This window comes from Pristis pectinata, chromosome 10, assembly GCF_009764475.1.
Source record: "Pristis pectinata isolate sPriPec2 chromosome 10, sPriPec2.1.pri, whole genome shotgun sequence".
In the NCBI taxonomy this organism is placed as follows: domain Eukaryota; kingdom Metazoa; phylum Chordata; class Chondrichthyes; order Rhinopristiformes; family Pristidae; genus Pristis; species Pristis pectinata.
This window is the reverse complement of record NC_067414.1, coordinates 6,870,366-6,894,902: the sequence shown is the minus strand read 5'-3', so window position 1 is coordinate 6,894,902 and position 24,537 is coordinate 6,870,366. Positions and strand designations below refer to the sequence as shown.

General features: G+C 43.2%; 1 protein-coding gene across 2 annotated transcripts in view; it reads right to left on the bottom strand.

Annotated features, from left to right (window-relative positions):
• Window positions 1-24,537, bottom strand: part of eloal (elongin A, like) — a 76,166-nt gene that overhangs the window by 7,554 nt on the left and 44,075 nt on the right. Inside the window, exons 5-8 of one of the 2 annotated variants that reach the window (XM_052024383.1) lie at window positions 19,409-19,514; window positions 15,020-15,175; window positions 13,463-13,560; window positions 2,095-2,275 (exon numbers count right to left, since the gene is read on the bottom strand). In XM_052024383.1, coding sequence (XP_051880343.1) covers window positions 2,095-2,275; window positions 13,463-13,560; window positions 15,020-15,175; window positions 19,409-19,514 — 541 coding nt within the window. The remainder of the gene's footprint in view (window positions 1-2,094; window positions 2,276-13,462; window positions 13,561-15,019; window positions 15,176-19,408; window positions 19,515-24,537) is intronic. The other variant, XM_052024384.1, reaches the window with a different exon arrangement.

The window sequence follows — 24,537 nt, the reverse complement described above, 5'->3', positions numbered from 1 at the left end:
ATGAACAGAGCTGTCAGAGTTAGACAGCATGGAAACAGGCCCTTCAGCCCAACTTGTCCATGCCAAAAGCTGTCCATCTGAGCTAGTCCCACTTGCCTGCATTTGGTCCATATCCCTCTAAACCTTTCCTGTCCATGTACCTATCTTAATATCTTATAAACGTTGTGACTGTATTGGTTTATTATTGTCATTTGTACCGAGGTACAGTGAAAAACTTGTCTTGCACACTGTTCATACAGATCAATTCATTACACAGTGCATTAAGGTAGTACAGGGTAAAACAAGATTGTACCTGCCTCTATCACTTCCTCTGGCAGCTTTTCCACATATCCCTCAGCCTCTGTGTGAAAAAGTTGCCCCTTAGCTCCCCTTTCCCCTCATTTTAAATCTATGCCCTCTAGTTTACACTCCCCTGCCTGAGAAGAAGACTGACTATCCACCTTATCTTTGCCCCCTCTGACCTTATGTACCTCAAAGGTCACCCCTCAGCCTCCTACGTCCAGGGAAAAAGCAGTCGCAGCTCATTGTAACTCATGCTCTCCAGACCTTCTGAATCTTTTCTACCCCCTTTCCAGCTTAATGACATCCTTCCTCTAGCTGGGCGACCAGAACTGCACACAATAGTCCAACTGTGGTCTCACCAACGTCATGTACAATTGTAGCATGATGTCCCAACACTTGTACTCAATGCCCTGAGCAAACCCTTTCGTCTCCATCTTATCTATCTTTGTTGCCACTTTCAGGGAACGATGTACTTGTACTCCAAGGTCCCTTTGTTCTACAGCGCTCTCCAGGTCCCTGCCATTGAATGTGTTAACTACAATGAGCTGTTAACTCATTGGCACTGTGTAAATGTCATTCTAAGGGCCAACAATCTGGGTCTCAAGTCAGTGCAGACTTGTATACAAGTCAGCTTTGAACACAGAACTGAAGGAGGGAGTGTTGGAGACAGAGATTGCAGCTGCTGGAAATCTGGAACAACATACAAGGGAGTCGGAGGAATTCAGCGGGTCAGGAAGCAGCTATGGAGGGATAGGGACAGTTGACATTTTGGGTCGAGACCCTTCATCTGGACTGAAACAGAAGAGGGGAGAAGCTAATATAAAGAGGTGGAGGGAAGGGGTGGAGCAAGAGCTGGCAGGTGATAGGTGGATCCAGGTGAGGGGGTTATAGGAAGGTGAGGTAGAGGGAGCGTTAACTTTTTTTTTACTGAGAAGTTAAATTTGTCTATCGGAAGTAAAGGCCAATGTCCTCACCTTTCCAATATTCCTTCTTCAACCAAAAGCAAATTCCACCAGCAATTCATTTGTTTTATTTCAGGAGCACGTCCAGAAATTGATAGCCACGTTTGGCTTTGAAACATATAGAGTCAAGTTTATAAGCAGTAGGCTATACACGAAGAGCTTTGGGAAGTTCCAAGTACATTATGTGCGACTGCTGAACTACAAGATCTGACATTTGCTAATAACAAGTAAATGGAGAAATCCTATTTGCATTCTGGATATATTTAGGCAAGCCAACATCTGTAAAGAGGACAGACTGGTAAATGTCTCAGATGTACACTTCCTCATTAATGAGGAGAACTGATACTACAAACTGAAAAAGTCAATTATATCAGGCACGGTAGTGTAGCGGTTAGCGTAACGCTATTACAGCGCCAGCGACCCGGGTTCAATTCCCGCCACTGTCTGTAAGGAGTTTGTACGTTCTCCCCGTGTCTGCGTGGGTTTCCTCCGGGTGCTCTGGTTTCCTCCCACATTCCAAAGACGTATGGATTAGGAAGTTGTGGGCATGCTATGTTGGCGCCAGAAGTGTGGCGACACTTGCGGGCTGCCCCCAGAACACTCTACGCAAAAGATGCATTTCACTCTGTGTTTCGATGTACATGTGACTAATAAAGATCTTATCTTATCTTATTTAATTTAAATCCCCCTCAAGTGCACATTAAACACCAGGTAGATGAAACATCTAGTTGCACTGGATGCTCATCTCTAGTTCCAACTCCAGATCCAGCACAATGATTCGAAACGTAGCCACTACATAGATATGATGGCTTGTCAGTATAAAAGTGTCAATATTATTTTCAAAACTGACCTTTGGGTTTATTAGCATGAGCAGAGCTAATACTTTGAGTCAATATTTTCAGCTTCTGTTCTCGTTCGTCGTAGAGCCTTAGGTACAGCTCACGCCACGATTCATACTCTTGGGGTTGTTCACTTTTGAAGTCTTTTTTACAATGTTTCATCCAGAGGTGATCAGTCTGTTCAATAAAGCTCTATTTAAGGTAAACAGAAGAGAGATATCACCAGGGATATTATAATTACAAAAGGTACGAACTATTCAAGAGTACACAGCTCTCATGGTCTTGTCATTAATCCCAGAGACGCTTGGACTCAGAGTAACACACCATGGAACCAGGATCTCCGGCGCACCATGTCAATGTTGATCATCTACCGTAATCAGTTCCCTCCCCACTGATGACCCTCCCTGCAACCGCACCAGGAGCTACACCTGTCCCTACACCTCCTCCCTCACCAACATTCAGGGTCCCAATCCTTCCAGGTGAGGCAGCGCTTCACCTGTGAATCCGAGGATGTCACTTATTGCATCCGGTGCGGTCTCCTCTACATCGGTGAGACCCAACTCAGATGGGCACCTTCGTTGAGCACCTTCGCTCCGTCCGCCGCAACAGCCAGGACCTTCCGGTGGCCACCCACTTCAATTCCACATCCCACTCCCACACTGACATGTCTATCCATGGCCTCCTCTACTGCCACGTTGAGGCCAGATGCAGGTTGGAGGAACAACACCTCGTATTCCACCTTGGGAGTCTCCAACCTGATGGCCTCAACGTTGATTTTTCTAACTTCTGGTAACCCCTCGCCTCTTTGTTTTCCCTCATTCCTGTGGCCCACTCAACCCTTCCCTTTCCCCTCCCCTGCCCTCATGACCTACCTATCTATTTCCCACCTCCTTCCATTTATACCATGGTCCACTGCCCTCTCCTACCAGATTCCTTCTTCTTCAGCCCTTTGCCTCTTCTACCAATCACCTCCCAGCTTCTGACGTCACTCCCTTTCACCCCTCCTCCCCCACCCACCTACCTTCCCCCTCTCACCTGGACTCACCTGTCACCTGCCTGCGTGTGCTCCTCCCCCTCCCCCTAACTTCTTATTCCGGCTTCTGCCCTCTTCCTTTCCAGTCCTGATGAAGGGTCTTGACCCAAAACGTCGACTGTTTATTTCCCTCCACAGATGCTGCCTGACCCGCTGAGTTCCTCCAGCATCTTGTGTGTTGCTTCAGTAGCGTCTTAATCTTGAGTTATAATAAAACTCAAACCTCCCAGCTTCTGACACCACTCCCACTCTCCCCCTCCTCACCTGGATCCACCTATCACCTGCCAGCTCTTGCTCCACCCCTTCCCCTCACCTCTTTATACCGGCTACCTCCCCTCTACCTTTCCGTCTAGATGAAGGGTCTCGACCCGAAACATCGACTATCCATTTCCCTCCACAGATTCTGCCTGACCCGCTGCGTTCTTCCAGCGTTTTATGTGTTGCTCCAGATTCCAGCATCTGCAGAATCTCATGTCTCTATTCCGCAATCAGTTCTCCTTTACATCCAACCCTCGATATCCCTTGACATCCCGGGTACCCTTGACATTCTGACGATTTCCACGTTGAATGATATAGACCTCCCGACAAGTATGTGCTCCCAGTCAACTTTTGCAGCTCCAGCCTTAAGATATTGAAATTGGCCTTCCCCCCAATTCAGGACCTTAATCCCCATACCGCCCCCATCCTTTCCATATGTACCTTGACACTGACAGAGGTATAGTCACCATCTCCAAAATTCTCTCTGACACTTCAAACAATTCCTTAGTAAACTAAAGAACTGAATATAAAAGATAATGCCTCTAAAAATATGTCAAATGCAGGTGAATGCTTCAACTTTTCTCTCTGCAAAGAGAAAGTGAAGTTTTACAGAGGAGATTGGACAGATTTTAAATACTTATGTTTTTCATTTACCAAGGACCATTATCGAGTCATACACCACAGACATAGGCCCTTCAGCACAACTGGTCCATGCCGACCAAGATTCCCATCTAAGCTTGCGGGCTGCCCCCAGAACACTACACAAAGATGTATTTCACTATGTATTTCAATGTACAGGTGACTAATAAAGATATCTTATCTTATTTGCCCGTGTTTGGCCCACATCTCTCTAAACGGTTTCTATCCATGTACCTGTCCAAGTACCTGTTAAACATCATTAATGTACCTGCCTCAACCACTTCCTCTGGCAGCTCGTTCCATACACTGACCACCCTCTGGGTGAAAAAGTTGCCCCTCAAGTTCCTATTAAATCTCTCCCGTCTCACCTTAAACCTGTGCCCTTTAGTTCTTGATTCCCCAACCCTGGGAAAAAGACTGTGCGCATTCACCCTATCTATGCCCCTCATGATTTTATACGCATCTATAAGATCAGATTTCTTTATTAGTCACATGTACATCGAAACACACAGTGAAATACATCTTTTGCATAGAGTGTTCTGGGGGCAGCCCACAAGTGCCGCCACGCTTCCGGCGCCAACATAGCATGCCCACAACTTCCTAACCCTCATTCTCCTACACTCCAATGAATAAAGTCCCAACCTGCTCAGCCTCTCTCCATAACTCAGTCCCTCGAGTCCCAGCAACATCCTCGTAAATCTCCTCTGCACTCTTTCCAGCTTAATGGCATCTTTCCTATAGCAGGGGTGACCAAAACAGAACACAATATTCCAAATGCAACCTCACCAATGTTTTGTACAACTGCAACATAACATCCCAATTTCTATACTCAAGTGCCGTGACTGATAAAGGCCAGTGTGTCAAAAGCCTTCTTCACCATTTAGGACACTTTCACAATCTAATCTGTTTCATTTTTGTTCCAGCAATTTAAGGCCCCCTCATTGACATTTACAATGCAATGTTCCTTCTCTTCTCAGATCCTCACCTATCAGCACTTCTTCATCAGCAGACAGCCTTAGAGTAGTTTGTCACATAGCTGCACATTTTGATTCAATACATTCATATTTTTTGTCTCAGTGCCTATTTATAATACTTTGAGGCATTAACTACATTACTGGTTTATAAACCATTTTACAAAAGTTTAAAGTCTTAAACAAATAATCCATTGAAATAGGTTCTCAATGTGTTTGAAACAGATCTACATGCTGACTAATAGAAAAATATCTTCAAAGATCAAACTAAAATATTGATAATATTTAGTGCACAAAACTTAATTTACCACAGCAACAAAAACAATACTGTTTATTTCCCTTCCTTGTCATCATCTATTTGGTAACTGCCCAAACAAATTGAGAGCTCAAGTCATGGATATTAACACACTAAATTTCTTGTTGATTTAAACACATATCTAAGGCACACATTATCCTTTGCTGAGACTTTGCCCATCTCCCCAGAATAGTAGGGGGAAGAACTATCAGAAGATACACTGAACTTTCACTCTTCTGGGAAATGTGTCCCAGCCATAATGCATTCAAGACACCAGAAAAAACCCGAATCTTCATTCAATGGACTTCACACATTTAACACTTCATTCTTCAAATTCTCCAATTACACCCATGTACTTATTTCAAGAAATCCAAGAAGAGAGATTCTGCTGGATAGATATGCCCCACAGAATATTACAAATCCACCAAATGTATACTAGTTTATTAAATACTATGTCATAGCTTGAAGACTCTGCCATCGTCATGTGGAAATCCTCCCACAGTCGAAAGACGTACGGGTTAGGAAGTTGTGGGCACGCTACATTGGTGGCGGAAGCGTGGCGACACTTGCGGGCTTCCCCCAGAACACTCGATGCAAAAGATGCATTTCACTATGCATTTCGACGTACATGCAACCAATAAAGAAATCTTATCTTATCGTCAGCCAAGGCATTTAAGTACAAGAGTTGGGACATCATGCTACAACTGTACAAGTCGTCGGGGAGACCACACTTGGAGTATTGTGCACAGTTCTGTTTGCCCATCTGTAGGAAGGATGTCATTAAGCTGGAAAGGGTACAGTACAGATTCCCTATGATGTTATTGAGACTGGAGGGCTTGAGTTATAAGGTGAGGCTAGGACTTTTTTCCCCCTTGAGTGTAAAAGGCTGAGAGGTGACCTTATAGAGATGTATGAAATCATGAGGGGCATAGACAAGGTGGATGGTCACAGTCATTTTCCTGGGGTAGGGGAGGGCATCGATTTAAGGTGGGAGGGGAAAGATTTAAGAGGGGAAAGATTTAAAAGGGGACCCGCAGAGCAACTTTTTCCACACAGAGGGTGGTGGGTATATGGAACGAGCTGCCAAGGGAAGTGGTTGAGGTGGATTCAATTACAACATTTGAAAGACACTTGGACAGGTACAGGGGTGGGGATAGGTTTAGAGGGATATGGGCCAAATGTGGGCAAATGTGATTTGCTCAGGTGCACACCTTGGTCAGCAAGGATGAGTTGGGCCAAAGGGCCTGTTTCCGTGCTGTACAACTCTATGAAAGCTTTCTTCAATGAAAACACTTAGAATTATATTTTCCAAGAGTAGTCATCACAGGGCAGGTGTTGATTGTCCCAGCACATAGAATTCTTGGATGACTCCAGTAATGCCAAGTTTTTACTTTGCTGACGCCAAATCCTGAATTGAACTTGTTTAAAAAAAAAGCCTTCAACTAAAATGAGAATGACCACTCTTCACTGAATTCAATCTCCGTGTCAAAAACTCTGATCCTTAATTGCCAATCCCAGCCTTTCCCTGATCACAGTTGGACAACAAATCATCATCCCACGTGTCCCAGAGCGAAGTTCGGGACTGTCCGCTCCACCACCAAAATCACCTTCCTCATTGACGTCATGGTAACCTAACCCTTAACCAACCCTGCCTCAGTTCAATTGCCACTAAAATGCTCATCTCTGGTTTTGTTGCCCCTAAACTTGGCAAAGCTCACCTGTGTCTCTTCCATTTTCCACCATCCATAAATACCAGCTCATTAAAATTGATGGCCACATTACAACTCCAATGGAATCCAGATAAGCACACAAGGAAGAATAGAATTACATGCCGATAGGATTTTATGAAGAGTTGGGGAAGGAAGCAGGTAGTTTGTGTGGAGAATAATGTTGTTGATCAGCAGAGTCAGAGTCTGTATCTGTTGATTGGACACTCAACTTTATTTAAGGCAACATCTAAATATAAACCAGACTACAACAGCCGAGAGAGTTGTCTGTCTAGAATCTTGACAGGTTAAAAAGGAGACAAAGCATTTTATATTAATTTTACTAAAATATATTCAGCTAATGGTGCCTGGCAGTAATGTGGGAAGAGCCCACCATATTAGCAGTGGTTGGAGAATGAGGCTGAAGCCCACTCTGTTCCACTTCTGGAATCTGAACTGCACAGCTCTGACATGGCTTCTTTGGATTGAGTAATTGTGAGCAGGGTTGTCTGAAGAGATGCCGAAGTCCTTGAGAGCCTGTTTGACCTTGTCACTAAGTCTGCATTTTGCCATTCCTGTGACCAGCGGGTGGTTCTCAACTTGGCCTTGATCCAGTAAGAAACTCTTTAGTACTGCAGAGTACTGAAGCTCCTTTTGAAAAGAAATGGTGCTAAGTTTGTGATGAAGCATCTTAGCACCAGTTTACCAACCTGAAATCTGTGACTCAAATTGGATTCAGTCAGGAAAAAGGCTCTGCTTTCTTATAGAACTCCTTCCAAAATCAGAGCTAAAAACACATTTAATTTATTGAGGAAAAAGATTAACTTACTACAACTGGTGGGGGCATCCAGATTTATGATTTATGTGAAATTAAGTGAGAAACCTACTTTTTTTTTAATCCAGTTATCCAACTTAAAGGCCATTTGTATCATTATGTCTACACATTTCAATCTAATGTGTATGTTATTTTATGGACATTGCCATTTTAAACCATCCTACAGATGGCACACTGATGAACAACAACACCTGTCTGCTATTGTACAGGTTCCATTTTGGAGTAATAAGTTTGTTACACAAGCAATTCAGTGATTTAACATTTCATCAAATACCAATAGTGGCGACACAGATTAAAAATCAGGCACATAAAATAACATTTGGATGCAGAACTGGCAAGTAAAAGATGGACAACAGCAGAAGCACAAGTACATACACAACACTGGCTATTGTGTGTGCTTGGTCAATATATTCTTCAGTAGTTATTAAAGCAATAACAGCAATGGGGCTACAGTAGACAGTGCAAAAAGGAAAGATTCTTTTGTTTTTTTTTGCAATGATTGGCCTTTCAAATACAGATAATACTTCAGTAATTTAAGAGATACCCAGAGTGAGAATTGTGTAAGTTTTACCCAATGATAAGATATCTTTATTAGTCACATGTACATCAAAACGCACTGTGAAATGCATCTTTTGTGTAGTGTTCTGGGGGCAGACCGCAAGTGTCGCCACACTTCTAGCGCCAACATAGCATGCCCACAACTTCCTAACCCGTATGTCTTTGGAATGTGGGAGGAAACCTGAGCACCCGGAGGAAACCCACGCAGACACGGGGAGAACGTACAAACTCCTTACAGACAGTGGCTGAAATTGAACCTGGGTCACTGGAGCTGTAATAGCATCACGCTAACTGCTACACTACCGTGCCTGCCAAGGTTCATTCCACAAGCTGGAGAGGAACTTGGAAGAAATCTGATGGCAACTTATGGAGTTAGCTTACGTGCAGTTAATCAGAAGTCATTGAAAATATGTGCCTCCCAAAAGAGCTCAGTTGCAACTTTAAGGAGAACACAAGAAAATAGGAGCAGGTGTAGGCCACCAGGGGCCTCAAGCCTGCCCTGTCATTCAATGTGATCTTGGCTGATCTTTGTTGGCCTCAACTCCTCTTCTGTGCCAGTTCCCTGATCCCTCGATCTTTCAAATATTTATCTATCTCCACCTTAAAAATATCTAATGGTCTGATCTCTACCACTCTTTCAAGTGTAACTGGTAGCATCAGTGAAATAACAAATATCAACTATTGGCAAACTACTACATTTAAAGCCCTAAGCACCTTTTTGAATGAATTGTAAATGAGTTTTCACTAAATGCAGTTACTGCTTTTAATATCACATTTTTGATCAACCTGCCAACTCGGACCTGATCAAGAAATGCCTCCTTTGACCCTCACTAATTTTTATCAACGCACCACACAAAGCATCCTATCCAGATGCATCACGGCTTGATATGCCAACTGCTTTGCCCAGGACTGCAAGAAACTGCAGAGAGTTGTGGACACAGCTCAGCACATCACAGAAACCAGCCTCCTCTCCTTGGACTCTGTCTATACCTCTCGCTGCCTCGGTAAAGCAGCCAGCATAATCAAAGACCCCACCACCCCAGACATTCTATCTTCTCCCCCCTCCCATCAGGCAGAAGATACAAAAGCCTGAAAGCATGTACCACCAGGCTCAAGGACAGCTTCTATCCCACTGTTATAAGACTATTGAAGGGTTCCCCCGTATGATAAGATGGACTCTTGACCTCAGTCTACCTCATTATGACCTTGCACCTTATTGTCTACCTGCACTGCACTTTCTCTGTAACTGTAACACTGTGTTCTGCAATCTGTGTTGTTTTACCCTGTACTACCTCAATGCACTGTGCAATGAATTGATCTGTATGAGCGGTCTGCAGGTTTTTCCACTGTACCTTGGTACAAGTGACAATAACAAACCAATTCCAATCCAAAGCATTGCTAGGATTGATGTAGATTGCACTGCCCTCAATAACCACCTTATTTCCTCACAAAAAATTCAATCAAGTTAGTTAAACGTAACCTTCACTTAACAAATCTGTGACGACTGTCCTTGATTAATTTGTGCCTTTCAAAATAATAGTTTATACTATCCCTCAGAACTGATTCCAATAATTTCCCCAAGGTTAAAGTGAAAAAAATCATAGAAACAGAAAGCTTAAAAAAGGACAAAACACAAAAGAAATGTTAACACTTTTTCCTTCCAGTGACGTCACCCGAGTTGCTGAATGTTACCAGCATTTTCTGTTCTTGTAAAAAAAATTAAACCAACTGACCTGTAATTACTTGCACGTTATCCCTTCTTCCGTTTTTTTTTCCCCAAACAAATGCACAACGTTAGCAGTCCGCCAATCCTCAAGCACCATCCCCAAATATTTTCTCTTGGCCTTATGACTCATCTACTTTCAAAGATGTTAATTAATATCTCCTCTCTTACCAGTCTTATCTCATCCAATTCTCCACCTCCTCCTCCCCACACACAATACCAGTATCAACTCCTGCTGAAGTATTCGCTAAGATCATCAACCACATCTTCTGCACGTGGGTTCCATTTCTGGCTCACAGTAGATCCTGGTCTTCTTTTTGTTACCCATTTGCTCTGGTAGACTTAAAACAAATCTTTGGATTCTCTTTGATCTTGGGTTCGAGGAACTGGCACAGAACAGGCCAGCAGGAATCAGCCAAGATCATACTGAATGGCAGGGCAGGCTTGAGGTGCCTGGTGGCCTATTCCTGCTCCTATTTTCCTGTGTTCTCCTTAAAGCTGCAACTGAGCTCTTTCGGGAGGCACAAGTTTTCAATGACAGTAACTTCTAATTAACTGGAAAAGAGGACGACGAGACAGGATCCGATAGACAAGTCAAAGACCCCAGGCAGAGAAAATAGTGGGGAAACTACTCCCATCGATGGGAGAGTCAGGTTCCAGTGACAAAGAACAAAGATGATTGATTAAAGAATCCAAAGTCCCATAAGAACTACAAACTTTTCACTCAGTTAAAGATTAGGGTTGGGCAGTATTGCCAGGGATAGAAATGGCAGCAGATTAAATTGTAGCATTTCAGAGAGAGGAGGTCAGGTAGTGTTTCAGAGCACTTCTTAGGGCTGTAACAATTGTGATTCTGCAATCTGATTACTACAACAAAAGCCCTCTCCCACTGATTCTCCTTCCAACTGCCATGCTTCATTCACCAGAACCACATCTAGATTTATATTCTCCCCCACCACCACTCCAACTGCTCTTGTTGGACTTGCTGCGTATTGGCTGACAAGAAAAATCTGCCTGAGTGCAAGTTAGAAATTCAGTGTCCTTTACGACTGCTGCTCTAGGATGCTGCCTGGATTTGAGAGCATGTCTTATGAGGATAGGTTGAGTGAGCTGAGGCTTTTCTCTTTGGAGAGGAGGAGGATGAGAGGTGACTTGATAGAGGTTTACAAGATGATGAGAGGCATAGATCGAGTGGACAGTCAGAGACTTTTTCCCAGGGCGACAATGGCTAACACGAGGGGGCATAATTTTAAGGTGATTAGAGGAAGGTATAAAGGGGGCTGTCAGGGGTAAGTTTTTTTTTTTTACACAGAGAGTGGTGGGTGTATAGAACGCACTGCCAGCAGAGGTTGTGGGGGCAGATACATTAGGGACGTTTAAGAGACTCTTAGATAGACATATGAATGATAGAGAAATGGGGGGGGGGTGATGTGGGAGGGAAGGGTTAGATAGATCTTAGAGCAGGATAAAATGTCGGCACAACATTGTGGGCTGAAGGGCCTGTACTGGGCTGTAGTGTTCTATGTTCTATGCTCTCTGCTTCCCAGTTACATCAGGACAATGGAAAAATCCTGCATTATTACTGCCCCAGTGTTGGGGAAATTTGCCCACAAATTTGCTCTCCCTTCTCAGTCTATTTGGAGTCCTACAGAACATTTCCAATGGTGTCATCGCTCCACTTATGTGCTTGAGTTCAACCCATAAAGCCTCATTTGATGATCCTCCATTCTTATATGAGTGTTTCTTTAGCCAACATTACCACCACACAGCTTTTTGCTTTAATCTTTCCTTTCTTCACTGAGCCAGTACTGGGAATGCTAAGCTATCATTCATGCCTTCTCTTTAAGTATATTACATATTTCAGTAATGGCCAAAGTATCATATTCCATGTGCCCATTTGTGCCTTCAGTTCAACTGTCGAATTTACAACACTCTTTCCATACAGGCGTATACTATTAGTGTTGGAAAAATAAACGTTAACTTCTACCCAGCTTTGAGTAGGTTAACAAACCAGTGTAAAGATAACACCCTTGACCCCAATCTTTTTTAAACCCCTTTCAATGATAGGGAGCACCAATACACCAGTAGCTACAGTAATTAAAGTTTGAATAAAAGTTTTGATGGACCAGTGAAAAACGGCAACAAGATTTCCTCAAACTAAGCACCAGCTCGAGAAAAGTAAAAAGATAAAGGATTAAAATAACTTTACTGTGAAGGCGCAGTGTTTTTATTGTCCCTGAGCTGGGAGTTGTAAACCAATTTACAAATATTTTACCACTATATTTGTCATTCTTATACATGATTGCTTCTTTAGCCAACATCACTACCACACAGTTTTAAAAAAATTCTTTCTTGTCTGAGGTCAGCACCATTCTTTCTTTTGTGCTGACTGTATTTATTGTGATTATTATGGTACTTGTTATTAACAGGTATACGGTTTACTGTGAACTTCATGCAAGTAAGGAATTTTGTTGTATGCTGGTGTATATGGCCATTGACTTCAGGAAAGGGGGAGGTGTACATGCACCTGTCTATATCAATGGTGCTGAGGTCAAGAGGGTTGAGAGCTTCAAGTTCCCGGGAGTGAACATCACCAACAGCCTGTCCTGGTCAAATCATGTAGATGCCACGGCCAAGAAAGCTCACTAGCACCTCTACTTCCTCAGGAGGCTAAAGAACTTTGGTTTGTCCCCTTTGACACTTACCAACTTTTACCGATGCACCATAGAAAGCATCCTATCTGGACGTATCACAGCTTGGTATGGCAACTGCTCTGCCCAGGACCGCAAGAAACGGCAGAGAATTGTGAACACAGCCCAGCGCATCACGGATACCAGCCTCCCCTCCATGGACCCTGTCTATACCTCTTGTTGCCTTGGTGAAGCAGCCAGCATAATCAAAGACGCCACCCACCCGGGACATTCTCTCTTCTCTCCTCTTCCATTGGGTAGAAGATACAGGAGCCTGAGGGCACATACCACCAAACTTAAGGACAGCTTCTACCCCACTGTGATAAGACTACTGAACGGTTCCCTTATACAATGAGATGGACTATGACCTCACGATCTACCTTGCTGTGACCTTGCACCTTATTGCACTGCACTTTCTCTGTAGCTGTGACACTTTACTCTGTACTGTTATTGTTTTTACCTGTACCACATCAATGCACTCTGTACTAACCCAATGTAACTGTACTGTGTAATGATCGGTTTGCAAGACAAGTTTTTCACTGTACCTCGGTACAAGTGACAATAATAAACCAATACCAATACTCTGAATCCAAGATGGTTACTTAAAATCAAACATTGAGATAGTGTAGGTCTTTTTCAACAGGAACATCAGTCTAAAATAAACTCCTCACCGGGTTGCAATCCTCAATTCGACACAGCTGCTCTGAGGTACATCGATCAAGCACTGGCTCAATAATTTCAAATGGCACACCACCAACTTCATGAATAGCTTGGGGAAGAGAAAGAATAGACTTCAGTATTTTGTTTACACTAAAGCACCGCTATAAAAGGTCATCCGTAACTATCACAAGAATAAATGTGGGCACAGTTTAAGTTTCTTCTTAACAATACCAAAGCATGTGAAGTTGCATGCTTTTCAACTCAAGATTCAGCTCAACCTGAGAACAGGAAGATGCGTTCAGAAGGGTGATCTAGCAGCTAACAGCAGAGCAGCCAGAAAACGTGATCATCCTGGTCCCTCCATTAATTTGACACACATACCAAGGAAAAGGTTTAAAAATGTTTTAAAAAAACCAAAATCACATATTACTCTATTACTGGAATTTTGCTATTTTTGTTTCCCATTTCCCATTTGTCCAAGTTACATCTTCCGAGTTGCTTAACATAGAACATTACAGCACAGGAACAGGCCCTTCGGCCCACAATGTTGTGCCAAACTCATTAAGCTAGTCATTAAATAACTAACTAAACTAGTCCCTTCTGCCTACACGTCCATATCCCTTCATCCTCTACATATCCATGTGCCTATCTAAGAGTCTCTTAAATGCCTCTATCATATCTGCCTCCACCACCACCCCTGGCAGCACATTCCAGGCACCCATTCCCTATGTAAGCAAACTTGCCCCACACATCTCCTCTGAACTTACACCCTTTCACCTTAAATGCATGCAATTCTAGTATTAGATATTTCAACCCCAGGGAAAAGATAACAGCTGTCTCTCTCTGTCTTTCATAATTATAAGATATCAGGTCTCCCCTCAGCCTCCGCCACTCCCGAGAAAACAACCCAAGTTTGTCCAACCTCTCCTTATAGCTCATGCCCTCTAATCCAGGCAGCGTCCTGGTGAACCTCTTCTGCACCCTCTCCAAAGCCTCCACATCCTTCCTATAATGGGGCGACCAGAATTGAATGCAACACTCCAGAGTTAGCCAGAGTTCAATAAAGGTGCAACATAACTTCCCGACTCTTGAACTTGATGCCTCGAGTAATAAAGGCAAGCAGGCCATACGCCTTTTTTACCACCCTATCGACCTGTGCAGCCACTTTCAGGGGAGCTATGGATTTGGACCCCAAGATCCCTCTGCATGACTTGATAGAGGTGTACAAGATGATAAGAGGCATAGATCGACTGGACAGTCAGAGACTTTTTCTCCAGTGTGACAATGGCTATATAATTTTAAGGTGATTGGAGGAAGGTATAAGGGGGATGACAGGGGTAAGTTTTTACACAGAGAGTTGTGGGTGTGTGGAACACACTGCCAGCAGAGGTTGTGGGAGCAGATACATTAGGGACATTTAAGAGACTCTGAGATAGACACATGAACAATAGAAAAATGTGGGAGGGAAGGGTTAGACAGATCTTAGAGCAGGATAAAATGTCGATACAAAATTGTGGGCTGAAGGGCCTGTACTGTGCTGTAGTGTTTTATGTTGTATATCAACTTACAATCAATGTTGTTCTGAAGGACTCGGATGCACTGTTCATACAGAGACATCATCTTCAAAATGTTTGTTGTTTTACAGCCCGAGTACACTTGCATTTTACAGTTCAATCTCCGACCAGTAAATTCCACCGTGTTCTCAGAAACATTGGGTGCCACTGCTGATAAAAAGGAGGAAATTATTTTCAGTTCCAGATGCACAAAGAAAACCACCTCCAATGAACTTACAAGATGCAACAACAAGAGTGGAGCATTCAACCAGAGTCTATTCTCCATTCAGTTAACTTATTGCACGACACGGTAGCGTAGTGGTTAGCGTGACGCTATTACAGCGCCAGCAATCGGGGTTTGATTCCCGTCGCTGTCTGTAGGGAGTTTGTACGTTCTCCCCGTGTCTGTGTGGGTTTCCTCTGGGTGCTCCGGTTTCCTCCCACATTGCAAAGATGTACGGGTAGGTTAATTTGGGTTTAAAATGGGCGGCATGGACTTGTTGGGCCGGAAGGGCCTGTTACCACGCTGTAAATAAAATTAAAAAATTTTTTTTAAAATTTTATCGTTGTTCTATAATCACACCTCCATTAACGATCCACTTGTCTCATAAAAATCACTCAGTCACAAAGGTTTCACCTGACTTAGCCTTTGTTGCTAGATGGAGCTGGGGAGGGCTGGGGTGGAACTGGAGGAGACAATGAATTTCACCAGCCTCTCCAGCAACTCTTTGAGCAGCTCACTCCTGTTCAAGCGGCTTGGCTGCTCTTTTTACCAGCGGCTAATTCCAGTGACGAATAGGGCAGGGGTTTTCTGGTTTCATTATTCTTCCTTCTTAAATAATGAAGGTGTAACTTTCAAATTGAGAATGATTTAATAATTTGTGACTGCAAAATCCTCACCTGACTTCTTTCAGTACTTTACAGTGGGACCCAAATCCTAAAGACCTGTTTACGTTAAATCCCATTAATTCCCTTGTTTTCATATTAAATCGAATAAAGGGCGGTGTACATGCACCTGCCTACATCAACGGTACTGAGGTTGAGAGGGTTGAGAGTTTCAAGTTCCTAGGAGTGAACATCACCAATAGCCCACCCTGGTCCAACCACGAAGATGCCACAGCCAAGAAAGCTCATCAGTGCCTCTACTGCCTCAGGAGGCTAAAGTAATTTGGCATGTCCCCTTTGACCCTCACCAATTATTATCGATGCACCACAGAAAGCATCCTATCTGGATGCATCACTGCTTGGTATGGCAACTGCTCTGCCCAGGACCGCAAGAAACTGCAGAGAGGTGTGGACACAGCCCAGCGCATCACGGAAACCAACCTCTCCTCCATGAACTCTGTCTATACCTCCCGCTGCCTTGGTGAAGCAGCCAGCATAATCAAAGACCCCATCCACCTGGGTTGTTCTCTCTTCTCCCATCAGATAGAAGATACAGGAGCCTGAGGGCACATACTACCAGGCTCAAGGACAGCTTCTATCCCACGGTGATAAGACTATTGAAATGGTTCCCTCATACAATGAGATGGACTCTTGACCTCACAATCTACCTTGTTTGTGACCTTGTGCCTTATTGTCCTGCTGCAATGCACTTCCCCTGTAGCTGTGAGGACTTTACTCTGGCATTGCTACTATCTGTACTACCTCAATGCACTGTGTAATGAATTGATCTGTACGAACGGTATGCAGGACAAGTTTTTCACTGTACCTCGGTACAAGTGACAATAATAAACCAATTCCAATACCAAATTCATTTCCAGACGTTGTATTTGGTCTCCTCAGACTGGTGGTTTTATGATCATTTCCTCGAATGTTAAAATAGCTGTAAAAGGTCTGTGGACAGAAGCGACGGCAGATACTGGAATTTGGAGCAACAAACAACACGAAACATTGATAATTCCTTCCCCACCCCACAGATGCTGCTCGACCTGCTGAGTTCCTCCAAGCAGATTGTTTTTTTTTAAAACAGGATCTGTCATTTTCTTAACACACCACATGGCCTCAGATTAATGGGGGTACATTTTTCCTTACTGTTCTCTATAACATATTCATAAAAGCATTCCCAGTTAATGGTAAGACCGTTTTATACTTATTTTTGCTCTCTATACCTTTTTTGCAACTGTAACTTCACCCCCATCTCGGTTGCCCTCTGCAATCTCAATGTTTCTTTAATTCTGTCCTCTTGCATTTTCTTGCTTCTCACTGCACCACTGCTGTTGACCGTGCCCTCTCTGGCACTTCCTGCCTCCACTTCTCTGTCTGTCCCCCCCACAAACCTACCTCTTTGACAGACCTTCAAGTTGCCTCAACAGCTCCTTCTGAGGCTGAGTATCAAGTTTTATTTGGGACTGCTGCGAAGCACTTTGGGAAGTTTGGCTGCTGTAGAAATGCAAATTATAGCTGTTTTTAATGGCTCTCTTGTTTGAATTTCAGATCTTGGTTTTCACTCCCAGTTAATATGAAATGCAATCCCTTATAGCTTCTGCACAAGACTATTCCTTCCAATCCAACGAAAATTGAAAGATTTTCATCCACTTTTACACAGTGCCAACTTCCCCTTGATGGCCCAAACCACATCATTCCATCAGATGGTCTGAAAGTAACTTCCAATACAGTTTGGTGTTCTTTAAAGTTCCTTAGTTCTTGGAATTGGAATTGGAATTGATTTGTTATTGTCACTTGTACCGAGGTACAGTGAAAAACTTGTCTTGCATACCATTCATACAGATCAATTCATTATAAGGTGCATTGAGGTAGTCCAGGGTAAAACAATAACAATGCAGAATAAAAAGTGTCACAGCTACAGAGAAAGTGCAGTGCAGTAAGGTGCAAGGACCTAATGAGGTAGATTGTGAGGTCAAGAGTCCATCTTATCGTACTAGTGAACTGTTCAATAGTCTCATAACAGCAGGATAGCAGCTGTCCTTGAGCCTGGTGGTACGTGCTTTCAGGATTTTGCCAGTTACCGAGTTCTTACTCTTACAGAATCCCTTTCTTTCCAGTTATAAGAGAGGATTTCTTTATTAGTCACATGTACATCGAAACACACAGTGAAATGCATCTTTTAGGTAGGTTTGTGGAGGGACAGACGGAGAAGTGGAGGCAGGAAGTGCCAGTGAAGGCACGGCCAAAGATGCATTTCACTGTTTGTTTCAATGTACATGTGACTAATAAAGATCTTACCTTTTGCGTGGAGTGTTCTGGGGCAGCCCGCAAGTGTCGCCATGCTTCCAGTGCCAACGTAGCATGCCCACAACTTCCTAACCCGTACGTCTTTGGAATGTGGGAGGAAACCAGAGCACCCGGAGGAACCCACGCAGACACGGGAGAACGTACAAACTCCTTACAGACAGCAGCCGGAATTGAACCCCGATCGCTGGTGCTGTAATAGCGTTATGCTAACCGCTACACTACCGTGCCTGCCCTTATTTTATAAGTAATCAATATTTCTGCTCCTTTTTTTCCCTCAATTTCCATAACATTCCAAAATTCCCATAATTAGGAATATATATCTAGTCCTAAAGAAGGGCCCTGACCCGAAACATTGACCACCTGCTTTTCTCCACGGACGCTGCCTGGCCTGCTGAGTTCCTCCAGCATCAACGTGTTTTTCATCTAGATACCAGCATCTGCAGTCCTTTGTTTCTCTAATATATATCTTCTAATTACAGCCTATTTGTAGCTTGCGTTGTCTAATGGCTATTGTATAATTGAATTGGTACACAGACTCAATTATTCAATTTCCTTTGCTACTTATTTTCATGTGCAGTCCTTAGTCAGATTATTGACTCCATTTTATCATGAGTTTAGAAGGCCTGTAACCACTCTTTGAAACCTCACATCACATCCCCATTTTTAATCTTGAAACATAGTTTTCTTCACTACAATGGAATTTGATCCCACCACACAGGATACCTGCCTTCATTAACCAAGGCATAGAATATAAAAGCAAGGAAGGGATAACGGTACAACTTTATAAAACATTGCTTTGCCCACAGCTGGAGATTTGAGTGTAGTTCTTGGTCACCACACTACAGGAAGGATATGATTACACTGGAGAGGGTACAGAGGAGATTCACCAGGATGTTGCCTGGGATGGAACATTTCAGTAACCTGGAGAGACTAGACAGGGAACCTGATTGAGGTAGACAAAATTATGAGGACTATAGACAGGAAAGATGGTAGGGAACTTCTCCCCGTCACAGAGGTGTCTAAAACTGAAGGACATAGATTTAAGGTAAAGAGTAAGAAGTTTAAATGGGATCTGAGGATGAAGTTTTTCCACTCAGAGTGTGTTTGGAATCTGGAACGCACTGCCTGCTGTGGGGGCAACTCTAGCAACATATTAGTATCAAGATGAGCACAAAAATATACCGACTCAAATACATGGGAATCACTTACATTTCTTGATTGGTGATGTAGATAGAAAATCAAAAGGCACCTCAGTGACATCTGGTAGAAATTTAGGCAATGGGATGTCCAACAAAGTATTTATATCAACTTTTACCTTAAAAGCATAGAAACAGTAAAATTAACTATTGCAACGTTTGAATAACTTTTTTTCAGAAGTTTTAACAAGTACAAACGTACGCAAAACCTTCCAAATTGTTTCCCTCGTTCACAAGACCCTACCTGCATTGTAGAGATCGCAAATGCCACAATATGAAGCACCGACCTCAGTTTGTCAGCCCAGGTTGCCGGGGGCGAGCACTGCCCTGCCCTCTCCCTCAACCGCCTTCACTGAGAGGGTGGGAGAGGGCGCACAAGGCAAAAGGGGGGAGCAGTTGGCAAGCACAGTAGTGTAGCGCAGTTAGTGCAGTTGGCAGGTAGTTCAGTTGGCAAACAGGGCAGGCACGGTAGTGTAGCGGTTAGCATAACACTATTACAGCGCCAGCGACCCAGGTTTAATTTGGGCCACTGTCTGTAAGGAGTTTGTACGTTCTCCCCGTGTCTGTGTGGGTTTCCTCTCACATTCCAAAGACGTATGGGTTAGGAAGTTGTGGGCATGCTATGTTGGCGCTGGAAGCGTGGTGACACTTGCGGGCTGCCCCCAGAACACTCTACGCAAAAGGTGCATTTCACTGTGTGTTTCGATGTACACGTGACTAATAAGGAAATCTTAAAAGATAAGTTAAGATCAAGGACAAGTTCAGGTCAGGGATCAACAACTGTTAGAGAGTGGGAAACTGCTTAGTTTGGTGACATGTTCATAGAGACTTCTTGGAGTCAGCCTACATTGATGGGGAGGTGGGATCACTGTGCTGGTGGGATTCCTATCTCCAGGTGGATGAGGTTGTTGTTGGGGCATATGCCCCCCCACCCCACTAGGTGCAAGAAAGTGCAAAGCACCACCCCTGCTCCCCATCAAAGCATCAATACCTTGGGATGAACAATGGTTCATGGCTAAGGAAGAGAGCAACTGGTTCTGAACACAAGCCACATTCTAACATCACTACTAACAGGTACAAATGCTTTGAAAGCCATAAATGTTCATGTAGTTTATGTTGTTTTCCTCCCAAGAATATGCCTGGTGACTTTTGCAAATGACCACCATTAATAACAGGCCAATCTTACCTTCCCGTGAGTACATCCACGTTCTCTGCAACTGGGCCACAATATCTTTTGTTTAATTTATCCTGCAGTTTGGGTAGGGGCTTACTAATCCACTGTTATATTAAAAACTGGCACAATGCAGTTCAGGGAATCAAAAGGAGTAATTAAGAAGCAAAAAGAAATTGCAGATACTGGAGATCTGAAGAAAAACAGAAAATGCTGGAGAAACTCAGCAGGTTTATAAATGATCGGGATGAGGATGTGGAAGGGTGAGTTAGTAAGTTTGCTGATGATACAAAGGTTGGTGGTATTGTGGATAGTGTAGAAGGTTGCTGTAGATTACAACAGGATATTGATAGAATGCAGAGCTGGGCTGAGAAGTGGCAGATAGAGTTCAACCCGGAAAAGTGTGAAGTGATACACTTCAGGAGATCAAATTTAAAGGCAGAATACAAGGTTAATGACAGGACTGCTAAGTGTGGCGGAACAGAGGGATCTTGGGGTCCACGTCCATAGATCCCTCAAGGTTGCCGCGCAGGTCGATAGGGTTGTTAAGAAGGCGTATGGTGTGTTGGCCTTCATTAGTCGGGGTACTGAGTTCAAGAGCTGCGAGGTAATGTTGCAGCTCTATAGAATTCTGGTTAGACCACATTTGGAGTATTGTGTTCAGTTCTGGTCACCTCATTATAGAAAGGATCTGGAAGCTTCAGAGAGGGTGCAGAGATTTACCAGGATGCTACCTGGATTGGAGAGCATGTCTTATGAGGATAGGTTGAGTGAGTTAGGGCTTTTCTCTTCCAAGAGGAGGATGAGAGGTGACTTGATAGAGGTGTACAAGATGATAAGAGGCATAGATCAAGTGGACAGTCAGAGACTTTTTCCTGGGGTGACAATGGCTAACACGAGGGGACGTAATTTTAAGGTGATTGGAGGAAGGTGTAGGGGGGATGTCGGGGTGAGTTTTTTTTTTTGCACAGAGTGGTGGGTGCGTGGAACGCACTGCCTGCAGAGGTTGTGGGGGCAGATACATTAGGGACATTTAAGAGACTCTTAGATAGACACATGAATGATAGAGAAATGATAGGGCTATGTGGGAGGGAAGGGTCATATGGATCTTAGAGCAGGATAAAATGTCGGCACAACATTGTGGGCTGATGGGCCTGTACTGTGCTGTAATGTTCTATGTTCTATGTAAGGAAACATCTGTGAATTAAGATATACCATGGATGTTATATTCCTCATATCGTAGTGCCAGCATGGTTTTATTTTCTCCCTTCTGCCTTTCTCCCTCCCTCCAACTGACAGATTAGTTTATGATTAACAAGCCTTCACCACCCTCTTTCGGATGATATCAATACCCTGTATGTCACCTGGTCAATCTTGGTCTCAACTCCATCACAGACATTGTTCTCTGTACCCCTTCCCCTCCCTGCAACATAGAACATGCTCGTTTCCTCATGTTTCACATTCTGATGAAAGGTCATCGACTTGAAACGTTAACTCTGGGTCTCCCTCCACAGATACTTCCTCACCTACTGAGCACATCCAGCATTTTCAGTCTTTAAAAGATGTGACTGAACACTTAACTCCGTTACACAACTGTAGTGAAACTGGAGTGAATGCAAACCAAACCAATACAACAAGCAATCAAGCAAAGCACAATCAACACAGTGGAAAAGCCTGTGAACACTTGCTACCTGATGCTGAAGTGCATTAATAATCCTATAAATCAAAAGAACACGTGATAGCCAATGAGCCCACGATGCTCAGAACTAGCTCTTCTACCAAATCTGCAAACTGATTCCAATTTCCTGTCTTTCGATATATTTCTAATTCAAATGCTCATCAAATCACTTATTGAATTGTGTTCCAGTCTGTAAGAAAATTGCCACTTAGGATTCCAAATCCCCAGGTACACCTCCACAGAAAATTACTTTTCTCCCCAAAATGTGAGGTACATTTTCCTTTCACTTCCACACTCCTGCAGAGAATGTGCACTGAGTTACACCTGCCCTCCTCCACCCATCTGTTTTACTGCAGATGTTCTTCCTTAGCTTTTCTCTTTGGAGAGCAGGAGGATGAGAGATGACTTGATAGAGGTGTACAAGATGATAAGAGGCATAGATCGAGTGGACAGTCAGAGACTTTTTCCCAGGGCGACAATAGCTAACGTAAGGGGGCATAATTTTAAGGTGATTGGAGGACGGTATAGTTTTTTTTAAACACAGAGAGTGGTGGGTGCGTGGAACGCACTGCCGGCAGAGGTTGTGGGGGCAGATACATTAGGGACATTTAAGAGTCTTAGATAAACACATGAATGATAGAGAAATGGAGGGCTATGTGGGAGGGAAGAGTTAGATAGATCTTAGAGCAGGATAAAATGTCAGCACAACATTGTGGGCCGAAGGGCCTGTACTGTGCTATAATGTTCTATGTTCTCTAATTGTGCTCCTTAATTTTGTCTTCTTAAGTTCCAATGTCATTCTTTTGCTGTCTTTTCACATTTTTTAAAATCTATTTATCTGAAAAAAAGTCTTAGAATAAATCCCCAAGACCCCATTGCCCAATATCAATAAGCAAAAGTATTGTTCTTTGCCTCAAAAACATTTTTTTCTTTCTCCTAGTTGCATTCCCTAGGAAGCCATTTGATAAGGCATCAGACAAAGAATGTATTGAAAATTATAACCTGGTATCAGTGTATTCAAGTAGCAGCATCTAGTGCAATCCCTTAAACCTTACATTGATTATTTCAAAGTTCCAATAAAGTAGTGAATTTAAATTGATGCCACCTGTCCATTATAACCTGTCCATCATAACAAATATCTTTAAGTGTTCAGAGTTCTCCATCAAAAAGATAAAGACAGACGTAGCTAGCTTGCTTGTACTTAGAGTCCCACTACATCAGTTCCCACCACCCCGAATTTCATCTTTTGTAGCAATCTCCCTCCAATAAATCGGTACCCTGTACCGAACCTGAATAACCCCTTTCTCAGTTTGTAATCAAGCTGCTCCCTTATTTCATCTTAAATATCATGCAGCATTAAACTTTTCTTTTTCATTTTGTAATTGATATATAACTGAAGCGGTACATAGGGTTATGAATCATCTAACTTCAAATCGAAGTTCTGTTTTTCCCCAAACTTTCCTCCAATGTTCAGAACGAACCTGATTTTCCTCTTAATCACAGGTTTGGTATGACTGAACACTTTCCCAGCTGAAGGAATAACAACTCCAGGCTAAACTCTGGCAACGTAGCTTGGCAATTTCTTTTTTGATTTGTTGCATGGTGTTCGGCAACAGCCATATGTGGTAATTGTAAAGCCACAGGTTTAGAGGGCTATGGGCCAAATGCGGGCAGATGGGACTAACTCACTGGGCAACACTGTCAGCAGGGACGAGTTGGGCCGAAGGGCCTGCTTCTGTGCTGTCTGACTATGGCTCACTCCCAGATTTTCTTCAACTTCTACCCCAGCAACTTGAACTATGATCCAACTTCTATTCCTCCCTTGATATGTTCAGTGGAATACATTTATCATCGTGGATTTGATCAGCTGTGTTTCCACTCCACTTGCCAGTCTTGTTTGGGCTGCCTCATCAGATTATAATGGGGGACAGAGAGTGACACAGGGTGCTAAGTAACGGCACAAACCTAGACATAAGATTAATGTAGATCTTCTAAAATTAAAATCACTCAATTTTTTTTAAATTGGCAAAGAAATCACAATGCATAAAATCAGCTTTTTTTTTAATTAAATGCAAGATAATTTGGTAAGCAGTAATTACACCATCAAAATCTCACTTAGTCCTCCTGGAACTAAGTGTTAAGATTTTCCACAGTATTATACACCTGAAGTTATTTGTAAATAGCATAAATTCAAGTCATTTCCAGAGATTTCCTTTGGTTAGACAGGAGAAGGATGCAGAGAGTGCAAGAGGGCTGAATCACTGACAACTGTGGATTTCTGGATTCACAACAT